A 15,100-nucleotide genomic window follows, 5' to 3' on the forward strand; every position below is an offset into this window, starting at 1 on the left:
AATAAAACTGAAAGAAGATTTAAATATGTACATGCTCATTCTTTTTAAAATAACAATCCCATTACGTGTTATGTATTTACGAACGATAACTATTTTCTGAAACAAAAATAGATGGTGGAAGGGCAGCGCCGCTTTACGTTTTTACAAATGTCATTAATGTTCGGCTTGACACACTGAGCTGGGCTCCCCTCTGCCTCTGCGCTCGCCCTGCAGTGACGCCACAGGTCGCGGAGCCCCTGGGAGATGGAAGAGGCAAACAGCCCACAACACGGCCGTCCCTGCACCCCCTTCTTCAGGGCCCTGCCCACCCAGCTGGTCCCTACGGACCACTCAATCTGGAGCAGCGCCCACTGCAGGGGCCCTAATGTTACAGCTCGCTGGGGTGTGGATATATTCTACCAACCAATCTCTAGCCTCCTTACACCGAATTATGAGATTTAAGTCCACTTTTAGAATTTCTCATACTTAAAAAAAAAAGGAATTTCTCATATTTAATCATTCTATAGCACATTGCTAGACTTCCATTAAAGAACTTTCCTCATTATGCTCCTGAGACTTGTATCTGTCGTACCTGACGGGCCCCCGACGACTCTATCCAGGAAAGAGCCGACGTGACTCCTCACTCACACGACATCTAGTCAACAAGCACTAACAGAACTGAGTTCCGTGGGTTCTGGACACGCACAGACCGTGCGTCCTGCGCCACCCCGAGGAGACGGTCCCGGGAAAAGAACGAGTCCCACCACACAGTTCCAGCACCAGGGCTGGCCCACGACAGACGCGCTCCGTGCATGATTCCGCAGGCCCCGCGGCCCGGAGGGCGGAGAAGAGCCCCGCCTCTCAAGCAGGGGGTTTCCTTCTTTCTTTAGGGTTTTAAATGGAAATGTAACTCACATACCATAAAACTCACCCGCTGCAAAGTGCCCAAGTCGTTAGTACACAGAGTGCTGTGCAGCCATCACCACAGTCTGACTCCAGAACATTCCCATCACCCCCGAGAGGAACCCCACGGCCACCCTTGCCCAGTCCCTGGCAGCGGGGAAGCGGGGCTCTAACCACTCTGGACACTCCAGCTGGGAGCATCCTCGATGCCCGCCTCCTCTGACCTCGCATGGTGTTCTCAAGGTCCGTCCTTCGTTGTACTCAAGTAGAGGGGACGGACAATGTGGCTCTCGTTTCGGGGGTACATCATACAGATTCCACGACTCCGCACATCACTCGGTGCTCCTCACAAGTGCGGTCACCACCCGGCAGTACCGCGGTCACACACCCCCGTCACCACCCTGCGGTACCGGGGTCCCCCCCCCCCCGTCACCACCCCGCAGTACTGCGGTCACACATCCCCGTCACCACCCTGCGGTACCGAGGTCGTCCCCATCAGCACTCTACAGTGTGACTGACTATCCTCCCTGTGCTGTAACTTTTCACATGTTCACGTCTCAATGACATTCCACTGCGTGGACGTGCCACATCGGGTTGACGTGCACCGGCTCGCATACACACGTGGTTTTGAAAGCATGAGGATAAGAGGTGATTCCGGTGGGAATGGCATTAGCAGGGCCAACATGTGCTCAAAAACAACCCAGAGGAACACAGAAAGACGGCCCACCGTCCAGGAGAGCGCCAGGGGAGGCCCAGGTGGGGACGTGGCAGCAGACCCAGCAGGAAGGCTGTCTCCCCGACCCCCGACAGAACCAGACAGCGGGCCGCCTCTCCTCCCTTATCCTTCATCCTTAGAACCATTTTTCTGTTTTCTCTCCCTGCAAGTAAGTTGCTGCAATTACGCTTCTGATGTCCTCACGAGCCGATCTTACCTCCGAGCCACAGGAAGTCATTGACGGAGCGGAGCAGCTCCACGGACATGTGGTAATGCACCAGCGAGTCCTGCAGCATCCCGGCCTGGAGGCACAGATCGCCCACGTGCTTCCGCATGCGCCCCTGGCACCGCTTCTTGTAATGTCTAAAAAACACAACGCGTGGAAACGTGTCAGTGCTAACGCACGGCTTCTGTCCCCAAGGCACACTGGCTAAGCACTATTCGACTCCCTTACTACAAGAAAAACAAACAAGAGGAAAAGTGCTAAGAAGGCAACCGTAGGCTCCATAATTGAGAGGCAGCAGCCGTCATTGCCAGTACGTGAGCTGGAATGGTCCCGACGTCAAGAACACCTGCCCAGGCACTTTCTAGAGGACGAGGTGCGTGTGGCTTCCACCATGTGATTCCCTTAGACACTCACAGAGTGGAGTCTTCCTTCGCAAATTTTCCTACAGTAACGTCAGCACAAAAAAGTTTGTTTCAGCTTTTTAAAAAATCAATTGCCTTCCACTCTCTTGAATTCCAACTTATTATTATTTTATAAAGACAGTGATGCCGCATATCAGAAGCCAGACACTGGCTTTTGCAAATAAGACCTTTATCTTCACGACTTCAGAGCCAGATCCAATAACACCTTGAGCGAGCAGGGCTGGGGGCACCACCAACAGCTCCTTAAATATTGGCAAGGATGTGCTATAAATAATGCAAAGGCTTCTCACTCCGGATCTGCTCGAAACCAAACAAATTATATAAAATATTCCTTTATTATTTTTAAATATCCCTATTCTTTTGAATATTGCTTAAAAGATGTGTTTTTTTTTTTCAAGAAAAACAGCAGCGATATTCAATTTTTTCTCACTGAGAAAGCAATCAGATGAAGACTAAAAACCCCTGTGGGAATCCTGAAGACATGCACTTGCTCGCTGAGTGAGTGTTATTGACATCTCGGTACAAAGTTAAATCTTCACAGATCTAATTGACTCTACAAACTCTTTGGCTACCCGAGAATTTAGTTTTTCTGTTCCCAGGATTGGTGGTACGGAGATCATCAGGTACGGCAGGGGAGGGAGGAGAGGAAGCCCCAGTCTCCTTCAGGCCATAAGCCGTGTTAGGACGCCCCCCCCCCCAACAAGCCAGCCCTCCTGGCGAGCCCATCCCGCACGGATACCGCCCCGCCCCCCGCCAGACGCCTTCTCTGCCCCCTCCGCCTTCTCTCCCCCCTCCGCCTCCTCTCCCCACTCCTCGGCACCTCCACAGCCTTCCGATGAGCTCCTCCCGAGTCTCCACCCTGTCCCTCGGCTCTGCTACTTCCCGGCCACACTCACACCCAGAGGCGCTTCCCAAAGCAGAAACCTGACTAAGCCGCCACCTCACACCCTGCAAGCCTCCCCAGTACAGTTCTGGCTCCCCCACTGCCCCCCTGCGCCCTGCAGCCTCGCCTTAACCTCACTGCCTCGTTCTCCCCTTAGGCCGCCCCTCCTCTGATGGTCAGTTTGTCGGGAAAGCCTTCTCTGCCCCTCCCTCTGCACTTTGGGCTCCGGGTCTCAGCTAGAACACTCTGGCTGGGTCGACTTCTGACGTCTGAAAGCCCCAAAAAGGCACGTACACTTTGCCTCCTACCGTGTGTCCATCCCTCTCCCCGGACACTCGGCAGCACGTGTGTAATGAAGAAACAGATGAGCGGCGGGATCTCAAAGGGACCGACAGCTCCTGCCCGGCCCAAACCCCCTTTGCACAGACCGGGAAACCAAGAACCCTGTCCCAAAGGCCCCTCGCCACTGACACCCTTCGCTGCCTCCTTCTGCTGTCAGTTCTAAGCACACCCAAGCCCCTCCGAAGGCCGCACGCCAGGCCCTCTCCGGCGGAGCAGCCCGGGCGGAGGCCTGGGACGCGGCCCCCGGCCCCCAGCCCAGGGCCCCTTGTCAGGCCGCAACCGCACAAGCCTCCAGGCCTCCGCCAGGGCCGCCCCCCGGGCCCCTCAGCTGCTGACTCTCATCGTGTGTTCAGAACGCAACGGGAGCCTGGAAACCTCCCTCAGGTCGTGGCCGGGCCCCCCCACAACACGACTGCACTGCCACCATCTGGGTGTCTGTCCATCCGCCCCAGTAAGGGCAGCGCGTCTCTGAGAGCATCCGGGGAGAGGGAAAGACGGGAGGAGCGAGGGGGGAACGGAAAGCACACACAGCCCGAGTCCCGAATTCAAGGATTCTCCCGTGTGTGTCACACGCCACTGGGCTCGACAGGGAACAAAAGCCTCACTTAAATCCCTGTGGGAATATCTCGCAGAGACTCCAACACACAGGGACGCTTCACCCGCACCTGACGTAGAATAAAACAATGGCGTCGATGGGACAGGCTTCGGGATACGCCGCTGTGCGCATGCGCAGCGGCCGCGGCACGGCCAGCTCACGGGCGCCCCCCCCCCAAGCGGTCAGGGCCGGGCCCCAGTCTCCCGCGTCTCCACCAGGAGGGCAGTGGACCCGAACGCACCTCCCCTCCTCCAGTAAGGTAACCTCCGAGACGAGCCTCGGCCTACACACGCTGCCGCCGTGGGCAGTGACGCGTGCAGGCAGCAAGACTGCCCGCCACCTGCCCCCGCCCCTGCCCCTTTCCCGTCCTACACTGGCACCACCCCCGTCCTACACTGACACCACCCCCCTCCTACACTGGCGCCACCCCCCTCCTACACTGACACCACCCCCCTCCTACACTGGCACCACTACCACCTCCTACACTGGCACCACCCCCTCCTATACTGGCACCACCCCCCCTCCTACACTGGCACCACCCCCATCCTGGTAGAGGCTGGACCATCACTCTTCTCCAAATCCGGCACAGAGTGCCTCACCCGTGGAGGAATTGAAACTGAACTACTTGCTCCAAAGTCACTGTCAAGTACTGAGGAGATTCTTTAAAGGTCTTTGGGGGGGGGGTGTTATATTCCAGAACTATCCACCAATCCTACAAGTCAGCTCCTGCTCCCAATCACCTCAGAGCGCTACCCATTGTGCCTTCTGCTCCACGGGACAGACCCGGAGGCTGGGGCTCCCCCGCTGCCTGGGCCTCCGCGCCCTCCCTCCAGGTCCAGCACATTCCATCCCACACCCCTCCACACACACGACTCTGGTTCCGGGGGGCTCCCCGCGCTCCTGCTGCAGGAGTGGTCTTCCAGGATGTGGGGCCAGCACCCCAGCCCCCTCGGATTTCTCTAGCAGCTGCCCTGCCCACCAGCGCTTTGAAGGTCAAGGGCACCAGCTGCTAAGATCCCAGCCTCCTCAGAATGACGTACAAATCTCCATGATGGGCTTTCCTCTAGCCCACGGGTCACAGCACCGGCCCTTCTGCCCGCCCTAGTCTACACCTCACTCGGTGAGCTCACCCACACCCTTGGTTCTAAATACGAGCCCCACACCGACCCCGCCCAGGGGGTCTCCAGTCCGCTCTGTCACCTGCACTCCAGGCTCATAAATCCAGCTGCCTGTCGGAAACGGTCACTTGAATGTCAAACGAATATGAGCATGTAAAAACACGTCCAACGTGTACTCTGGAATCTGACCCCCAGTGGGCACCCCCGGGTTTCCCCGGGGGCAGACAGCCCCACCATACGCCCCGTTGTTCAAGTCAAAACCCTGAGTTTCTTACTCGATTTCCTCTTTTTCTCACCCCGCCCCCACACCATAATCAGTGACAAGCCATGACATTTGGGTCCCTACATACACCTCGACTTCGTTCCACAGGATCCAGTACGGGACACGACTCCCAGCACGCGTGTGCCGAGTGTCACAGCCCTCTGAAGAGCGGGAGGGCCCTCCTGGCACTGACACTGTGGGAAGGCACCGGAGTCACACGGGAGGCCGAGAAGACGGCCCTGAAGAAGAGGCTCGTGGCCCTGTCGCCTGCACTCTGAAGGCTCTGAGGCCTCGAAGAGCTCAGAGGTGAGCAGGTGAGAAGGGAGGAAGCCAGGCCAAGCGCCTCTGACTCCAGTCCCCTGGGGCCTAGGGAGCAACCCGGCCATCACAGCATCCTGGCCCTGCCTCTCTGAAGGTGGCCAGCTTCAGTTTCTTACACCTTCTACCCTCCACTCCTGCCTTACCCCCCACTCCAGAACATGATGGAATCTTTCTGAAGGTCCAGCCGGTCTCAAATGAGGCAGTCAATGAAGGACAAAAGTATTCCCATTCGGACCAGAGCATTAAAGAAGAAACAGGGCCTCCTGGCCAGCACGGTGGAAGCGGCAAAACCTTGCCCCACGGGGGAGCTGGGCCGGCACGGGAAATCCCAGGAGCCAGACCAGCCCAAGATCCTCCCTCTGGGACCGAGCTTGGTTAACTGCTGGAGCTCCGCCATGGCGAACTAACGACATGCCCGTCAGTGACAGACATCAGCCTCCACAAACACAAACAGCTAATTCTCACCAACTCAGGGTTTCACTAGAAGTAAAGGCTGGAGGGGCACCTGGGGGGCTCAATCAGTTAAGTGACTTCGGCTCAGGTCATGATCTCACGGTTCGTGAGTTCAAGCCCCACGTCGGGCTCTGTGCTGACAGCTCAGAGCCTGGAGCCTGCTTCAGATTCTGTGTCTCCCTCTCCCTGCCCCTCTCCAGCCGCTCCCTACTCTCTCTCTCTCTCTCAAAAATAATCACTAAGAGTAAAGGCTGGTGCAAGTAAGGGCCCGTCCAACCCCTCAGGTGAGCCCCATGACCCGTGTCCGCATGCTGCTGGCTGACGCAGAAAGTCAACTACGCTCAACTGCAGAGGTCCCTGTGCCCACAAGACCCAAACCAACTGGCTGTTGACAAGGCCACGTTTTCCTAACACTCAGAAGAGTAACCAACATAAAGGCAAGAGACTGGTCAGACTACTGGACAGTCTCTGCCCTCTTACGAGGCGAGGCTGCTGAGGTGAAGTGAAGTAAACGGCATGCTGCAGAGGAAGGCAGAAGGGGGCTGGCAACCATGCCCTCCGGCGGTGCCCCTCCACGGCCAGCACACTCCCTTGCTGGCGGCCCCGCACCGGTGACCGCCGGGCGCCGAAGCACCGCCATGCACATCACACAGCGACAGCCAGGGAACGCACACCCCACGTGCTCATTCAGAAGCCCGAAAGGAGGGAGGCGCTGCAGTCTGAGCCCTTCCAGGTTCAGGGGCACCCGCAAAGCCGCCCAGCCAGCTCGCGTCTCACATTCTCAAAACGAACAAAAAAGGTGAAGCGGTCATTTGTCGCCAGATATGAAGTAAGACCAAACAAGTTCCCCAAAGCAAGTGTTTTATAACCGATATCAAACACCAATAGGTTACATGCTTAAAAAAAGCAAAAAAAAAAAAAATCTTTTAGATTCAAAAATAAACAGATGATCAGGGCAATGCGCAGATCCAGGCAGCGGTAAGTTTGGGTTTTTTAAAGCGGTAAAGGCAGTGAGGAGGCAGCGCACAGGGAAATCGAGCTGTTTTCAAGGCAATATGTTCACAGCCTACCTTTTCAGACCCAACAACATACTCACAGGGCGGTATGACAGAAAGAAAAAAAGGAAAAGAAAAGAAAGAAGAACAAGCAAAAATTAGAAACACACAAGAACAAAAATAACTCTGATGGCTACAAGACTGCACGTCCAGGGGCCTGCCAGGGGCACACGTGACGCTCACGTGAAACACAGCCGCGCCCCACGTCTCGGGGACGTGTGGGGCCTGCTCTTAGCCCAGTCGGTCCCGGGGACTATCGATGTGGCCAGTGCACCAACCGAAACTTGGCCTCCATCTAGACATGACCTTGGGAGCTGCACACGGTCTCATTTCGGCCGGACCCTCCCATGACGAGCTGCGAGGACAAGCCCGCGCTATAGAGCGTGGGAGCAACGACACCAACGGGGAGTAAGGAAGAATGTCTCTGATTCGAGGTCAGAAGGGAGCTGAGTGCTGTGAGCACTCGGAACAGAAGGGACCCACCAGGAGGCCAGTCCGCTCGCTGCTGCCTTCCCGGGGCCCGCACGGAGCCTCTCACCCAGTACTCATTGAGATCATCACCCAGGACGTGCCAGGGAGGGTCCCGAGACAGGCTAGTCACTCCCTCTGAACCGTGAGCATAGATTTCAAGCGGCAAGAACAAGCGGGCATTCTCTGGTGGGGCTACCACCTCAAAGCCAAGGAGTCGAGGACTAAAATATGTCACCGGCGCCTCGTATAGCAGAGAACGCCCGGGTCCCGGGTCAGAGCGGGGTTCCCAGCTGCCTCTGAGGCTTCAGCCGCTGCCCCGCTGGTGCGGGTGGCAGGGACGAGCCAGTCCAGGCCCAGGCCGCAGGGGTTGTGTGCGTGGGGCAGCCTCATGTGCCAAAGGACGGCTCGGGGACCGCTGTGGGGGGCTCAGTGAGCACCACAGCTCGGCCCCTCACAGCTGCCCGGCCCCCACACCTTGCCACCCTGGCCCCGGGGCATAAAAGGGCAGCTGTGGGATGCAGACCACAGGGCCACTGCGAGGACTGAGGTCACAGGTGCAACGTGTCCGGCCCTTCCCTTAGGCCACATAAACGTACGTGGCAAGGAAACAAAACTCCAGACCCCGCAGAGGACCACAGGCAGTGGGACACGGGCTGGTCCGTGCTCCCCACCCGCAGGGCCAGCCTGGGGCCTGGAGCTCCTCAGTTCTGTGACAATTTCTCCTCCAACTCACCAACAAGCAGAAGGCAGTGTTTGGCTTTAGGTAAGTTCAAGAAACTTCCTGACCACCTACTCTGCAGCGGGCACTCTGCCCGCACACACACTGGGGTCACTCAAGCCTCGCCTGGGAGACCCTCACCCACAATCTACAGAAAGGGACAGAGGGGGCGCCTGGGTGGCTCAAGGCAGTTAAGCATCTGATTCTTGATCTCGGCTCAGGTCATCACGTCACAGTTCGTGGGATCGAGCCCCACATCGGGCTCTGTGCTGACCGTGCAGAGCCTACTTGGGATTCTCACTCTCCCCTCTCTCTGCCCCTCCCCCCTCGTGTACATGCGCTCGCTCGCTCGCTCTCTCTCGCACTCTCTCTCTCTGTCTCAAAATAAATAAACTTAAAAAAATAAAAAAAGAAGGGGTATCTGGGTGGCTCAATCAGTTAAGTGTGTGACTTCGGCTCAGGTCATGACCTTGTAGGTCCAAGCCCCGTGTCGGGCTGTGTGCTGACAGCTCGGAGCCTGGAGCCTGCTTCAGATTCTGTGTCTCCGTCTCTCTCTCTCTGTTCCTCCCTGGCTCACGCGCGCTCTCTCTCTCTCAAAAGAAAATAAACGTCAAAAAAAAAAAAAAAAGTAAAAAGTAAAAACTACTGAAACTGATTTTCATATTTTGTTTAACCTAATACATGTAAAGTATTACCATTTGACATGTAAAAACCATTAATGAGGCACCTGGGTGGCTCAGGCGGTTAAGCACCCGACCTCGGCTCAGGTCAGGATCTCGAGGTTCGTGAGTTCGAGCCCCATGTTGGGCTCTCTGTTGTCGGCGCAGAGCCCACTTCAGATACCCCCCTTGCCCCTCCCCTACTCTTGCTGTCTCTCTCTGTCTCAACAATAAACATTGAAAAAATAAAATTAAAAAGTACATTACTGAGACCGTGTCTTTTTCCCCCATGAAGTTCGGGACATGGTGTGCATCTTACTCACAGCACACCTCAGCTCACACTGGCCACCTCTCCGGCGTTCAAGAGCCACAAGTGGCCCCCATGCTGGACGGCGGCTCAGGGGTCCCACCAGGAGTCCCCGCTGAAATGGGGGAGGATGCACTAACCCTGAAAGGATTTCCCTTAACCGAGGCCTGTCCCGTTTTTTTTCAGGTCTGAAAACCGCGACTGCACCCGTCCACCCCCCGCTGCAAGAAAGCTCTACCATCTGCTTGTCCCGTCTTGACGTCCGGGAGCGGCGCGAGCCCGAAGCCTCTGGGCCCCCGGGTAAACTTACCTACTATCCGTGTCCAGTCCCACAAAGTCCTTCTTCTCAAATGGGACGCAGAGAAGCGGGATCTTGTCCCCGGACTTGTCCGTGGCCCTGTCCAGCCGCTTGGACTCGAGCACAATGAAGAGGGACTCGACGAAGTCCTCGGTCCTCTTCTCCACCGCCTCGCAGTCCTCGTAGCTGGGGTAGAAGGCCACGTCGGGGCGCGGCTGCTCCGTGACCTCCCCCTGCAGCCCGAAGACGAAGAGGCGGGAGTCGTAGAGCGTGGGGCCGTAGATCTCCTTCTGCGCGTGGAACTTCTCGAAGGTCTGCGGCCAGTCCCTGGCCGAGAAGCAGTCGGTGACGGTGACGAGGCCCACGACCTTGCGGTGGGTCTGGAAGTCACCCCACTCGTTGTTCTCCGGGGGGTAGTGGTGCCGGTAGCGGATGGACAGCACCCGCTGCGAGTCCCGCACGCTGACCTGGCTCACGGAGGAGATCCTCTTGTAGATCCTGAAGAAGTTCTCTTCCGAGACGATGCCCACGGGCTGCACCACCACGAGGAGGGTCTGGTGGTCCTCGGCGCACTGCATGTAGTCGGGGACACTCATTTTGAAGGTCCTGCCCACAGAGAGAGAAGGGGGACTTAGACGTGCACGGTGCACGGGACTTGAAGGCGCCGGCCCATCCTGGGAAGGGGGGCTTCTGACGCTCGCCGCCGGGGTGCAGCCACCGGGGCGCCAGGGTGAACCCCACGCAAGGCCGCAGCCTACAACTGTCCCTGGGCTCCTGCACACGCCACCAAGGCTCTCAACGCAGACCGCAGCCCCCCGCCTGGGCCTCGAGGGCCTGCAGGAAAGGCGTTCTCTTTCCAACACCTGGCCAGGTGCCGGTGGACGGACAGCGCTCGTGTTTCCCGCACGATGAGCTGTTCCCTCGTCCCCTCAGCGGGACATCATGACAAGAACCACAGTGCAATCAGAAGGCCTGGCTTCGAACTCCAGTCTACCCAGGACATAAATCGTTTATATGTGTAGTATCTCTCTTAAACCTCTGTAACACCACCTCGACCCGACTGGTGACAGACCTGAGGCAAGAGAGGCCCCTGAGAGGCAGCGTGTGAGCCTGAGCCCCACCCTTCACCCCTCCCAGTGCCCCCCACCCTTCACCCCTCCCAGCAGCCATTCTCAGAACATTCGCTTCCACACTGCCTCAGAAAGAACCACAACAGAGAGGCGCGGCCGCCCTGGGAGACCCTCAAACCCCACAGCGCCCAACAGAGAGGTATGGGAGCCCCTAGGAGACCCCTCAAGCCCTCAAGGGCCGGGGCTGAAGGCAGAGATTTAAGGTTTTGTGTTTCTCAAAAGGAGGCGTGGCTTTTAAAGCAACTGTAAGGCGCCTGGGGGGCTCAGTCAGTTAAGTGTTCAACTTCAGCTCAGGTCATGATCTCACCGATCGCAGGTTTGAGCCCCCAGTCAGGCTCTGTCCTGACGGCTCGGAGCCTGGAGCCTGCTTCAGACTCTGTGTCTCCCCCTTCTCTGCCCCTCCCCGCTCATGCTCTATCTCTCGCTGTCTCTCAATAATAAATAAACATTAAAAAATTTTAAAAAAGAAAGAAAGAAAGAAAGGCTCTTAGAAGCCAGAACCAAAGACACACAAATGTGCACTGTCAGGAGAACGGATAAATAGACCGCGGCCTTCTAACACTGTGGAACCCACAGAACGGCGAACATGAATGTCCTCCAGCTACACTGCAGGAACACGGTTGAATCTCAACACCGAGACAGACAAATAAAGTTGTGGATTAATGCAAGGAGTATAATTCTCCCCACTTACGTGAAATTCAAAACCAGGAAACGCTAAACAATACACTGTTTAGGGATATTTACACACATGGCCAAACTATAAAGAAAAATAAATTTGGGTGGTGGTCACTTGTACAGCAGAGAGGAATGCAGTTCGAGAGATGCAGCAGGCTTCAGAAGCAGAAGTTCTGTCCCATTTCTTAAGCTGAATGGCAGACACAGGGGTGTGCGTTTTGCCATTCTTTAAACTATACATAAACATTACATGTACTTTTGCTATAGTCTGTATTTTAAAATGTTTTAAAGAGTTAAAAAAAGGGGCGCCTGGGTGGCTCAGTCGGTTGAGCCTCCGGCTTCGGCTCAGGTCAGATCTCACGTTCGTGGGTTCGAGCCCCGCGTCAGGCTCTGTGCTGACAGCTGGCTCAGAGCCTGGAGCCTGCTTCCGGTTCTGTCTCCTTCTCTCTCTGCCTCTCCCCCTCTCATGCTCTGTCTGTCTCTGTATCAAAAATAAATAAAACATTTAAAAAAATTTTTTTAAGAGTTAAAAAAAGGGAGAAGGTCCAACTTCAAGCAGCTTACAGCCATCAGGTTAACTAGTATTGTGTTTTGTGTTTTTTGGCGGGGGAGGAGGTTCTTATTTTAGAGATGGGAGTGTGATAGAGAAGGGGAGAGAGAAAGAATCTCAAGCAGGTTCATCACAGAGCCCAACCCCACCGCAGGGCTGGCTGGATCTCACACCTCTGAGACCAAGACCCTAGCCGAAACCGAGTCAGATGCTCAGCCGACTGAGCCACCCAGGCGTCCCCAGGTCAAGGAGCTTCAGAGCCCAGGCTCCGCGCTGTCCTCCGTCAGCAGGTGCCGCTGCTGGTCTTGCAACACCTTCTTCTCTGAGCAAGAAACGGAGATGCGAAAGAGGCAAGTGTGTTACAGACGCAGATCTGCCTGAAGATGCATAGACGGGCGGGGGGGGTGGGGGGACGTCCTAGACACAGGTCTCAGGACGGTGTTCCATCTCCCTAGCCTGAAATAAACTTACGTAAGTTTGGTAAGCACTTTATAAATATTCACTACTATTGTAATTGATGTTAGGTAGTGAACTTCCTCATTCGTTGGCATTAAAACATGCCGGCTTTTATAAAATGTTGGTGAAACTAGATGGTGGTTATTTTTCCATTGTCCTATCTAGGCAAAAATTAAAACTGACATCCCTATTTTGGACACCCAGTTTTTCACAATTTACAAATCTATCAAACCTAAACAACTAAGTCACCCTGAACCAAATGACCCCTCTGGGTCCCTTCCAGTGCTAACAAGGCACTAAAAGACACCGGCAATCACATCAATCACATCCACGCCACAGGTCCACAAGCCTTACAGCGGCCTCGGTCAAGGCTGATCCAAGGCGGCTCAGTGTCAGTAAACTTCTTGTTCACTTTTGCCCCAAATTCAAAATATGCTTCTAACACAGGACAAAACTGGTCTCACACAGCTGGAAAAAGGAAATCCACTGGGCTCTCTATAAGGCACCCTATTTAAACTTCCCATCAAGCCTAAGAAATAAGTATTATGACCTTCAATCTCACGGATGGGGTAAGACTCAGTCACTCTGTTCACGGTCCCCTAATGGGGAAGTGACCAGCCGGAGCCAGGTGCCAGGGATCATGCTTTTCCACTGGTTTCTTCAAGGGAGAAGCTGAAGAAGTAAGACTTGGCATTGACCCACTTGTAGTGTCTGAGACTCATCAAATACAATATCAAAACATCAAAAATAAACTTCTTCAACATGGAAGTTCCCCCAAAAACTAAACATAAAGCTACTATATCAACAGCAACTCTACCCTTTCTATGTACCAAAGAGATCTGAAAACATGCGTCCACCGAAAGTTTGTCCACAAACGTTCACAGCAGCCTTATTCTTGATCATCAAAAACTGGAAACACCACCATTGTCCATTGACGGATGCCGGGATAAATACAATGTGGTCTATCCAACAACAGGCTATTATTACTCAGCCATAAAAGGGAACAAAGTACTGATGCTACAGCTCCGATACAGCTGAACCTTGAAGACATGATGCCGCGGGAAAGAAGCCAGTCACAGAAGGCCACGCATTGTAGGACTCCACGCGTGTGAAATGCCCACAACATGCAAATCCGTGGAGACAGAAAGTAAGCTAGGGCTGCAGGACCAGAGAGTGAGCCACAGCCAAGGATAAAGGAGTTCTTTTTGAACTGATAAAATGTTCCGGCATGATGACGGCTGCACGACTGAATGTGCTACAAGCACGCGACTGCACCCTTTAAATGGGTGGATTTTGTGGTGAGTGAGTGATTTCTCAATAAAGCAGTTATCTAAAAAATTATATTTCTTGGAGTGCCTGGGTGGCTCAATGGGTTGAGCATCTGACTTTGGCTCAGGTCATGATCTCATAGTTCCTGAGTTGGGGCCTCCTGTGGCACTCCCCGCCAACAGCATGGAGCGTGGAGCCTGCTTCAGGTTATGGGTCGTGCGCACTCTCTCTCACTCTCTCTGCCCCTCCCCTGCTTAGGACCCATGTCTCCCTTTCTCTCAAAAACAAATAGGAAAGCCTGGGTGGCTCAGTTGGTTAAGCATCCAACTTCGGCTCAGGTCTTGATCTCACAGTCTGGGTCGGAGCCCCAAGTCAGGCTCTGTGCTGACAACTCAGAGCCTGGAGCCTGCTTCAGATTCGGTGTCTCCCTCTCTTTCTGCCCCTCCCCCGCTCACACTCTGTCTCTCTCTCTCTCAAAATAAAATAAAGACATAAAACAAATCTTAAAAAATTTTTAAAAATAAACACTTAACAATTAAAATAAAATAATAAAAAATCAATAATTCTATTTCTTGACAACTATTTTTCCTTCTATACTACTAGTCTGCCACACAATTTAAGAAAAACAAACAGAGCCCTGCTAGGAAACCTTTAGTGCGGCAATATTCCCGGGTCTCCAACATCATGCCTCCAATGCCCCTGCGTCACGTTCACAGGAGCAGCTGGGCTGGATTAGGAACTGGTTGTAACTATTTTTCAAAAATTGGCAGTCACTAGTTTAAACTGGAGGTGGGGGAGGGGCGGTGATGGGTGGAGGAGGTCACGGCCCCACGCCTTCAGCTCATTTTAAACTAAAGCGAGCGCTGCTTACATTTTAATCCCTCTCTCCACAAAAACCATGGGAACTCAACAAGCACCCTCTCTGAACACCAGAGCCCCGTGGGTTAAAAGGCATCTGCGTTGGCGGATCCGGAGACGCAGCAGAGCTCAGGCAAGCACCGTGCAGGCACGCGTCTGTCGCCGCGACTCCGGTGGGGTCCGCTGGAGTTGACCACGCGCGGGTCTCGGTCCCGCAAACAGCGCCTGCGGCCGCCGAGCTCCCTCGGGAGCACTTTCTATCCCGAGCAGAGCGAGGGGGGCAGGCACAGGCGGGCGCCCATCAGGGGTCCCACGACCCCACCCGGCCCGGCGCAAGAGGGGAGGGGGCCGCCGCCGCGCGCCGCGCAGAGCAGGGGCCTGGACCCCAGGGTGGCAGGTGCAGACGCGCCCGGGACAGGTGTGCTGCGGGCGCCG

At 55.0% G+C, this 15,100-nt stretch overlaps 1 protein-coding gene across 1 annotated transcript in view; it reads right to left on the reverse strand.

Annotated features, from left to right (window-relative positions):
- Positions 1–15,100, reverse strand: part of TRAPPC9 (trafficking protein particle complex 9) — a 529,205-nt gene that overhangs the window by 513,863 nt on the left and 242 nt on the right. The window contains exons 2-3 of the mRNA XM_029923171.1: positions 9,740–10,333; positions 1,815–1,960 (exon numbers count right to left, since the gene is read on the reverse strand). Coding sequence (XP_029779031.1) covers positions 1,815–1,960; positions 9,740–10,323 — 730 coding nt within the window. The 5' untranslated portion in view covers positions 10,324–10,333. The remainder of the gene's footprint in view (positions 1–1,814; positions 1,961–9,739; positions 10,334–15,100) is intronic.

Source organism: Suricata suricatta, chromosome 15, assembly GCF_006229205.1.
Source record: "Suricata suricatta isolate VVHF042 chromosome 15, meerkat_22Aug2017_6uvM2_HiC, whole genome shotgun sequence".
NCBI lineage: Eukaryota > Metazoa > Chordata > Mammalia > Carnivora > Herpestidae > Suricata > Suricata suricatta.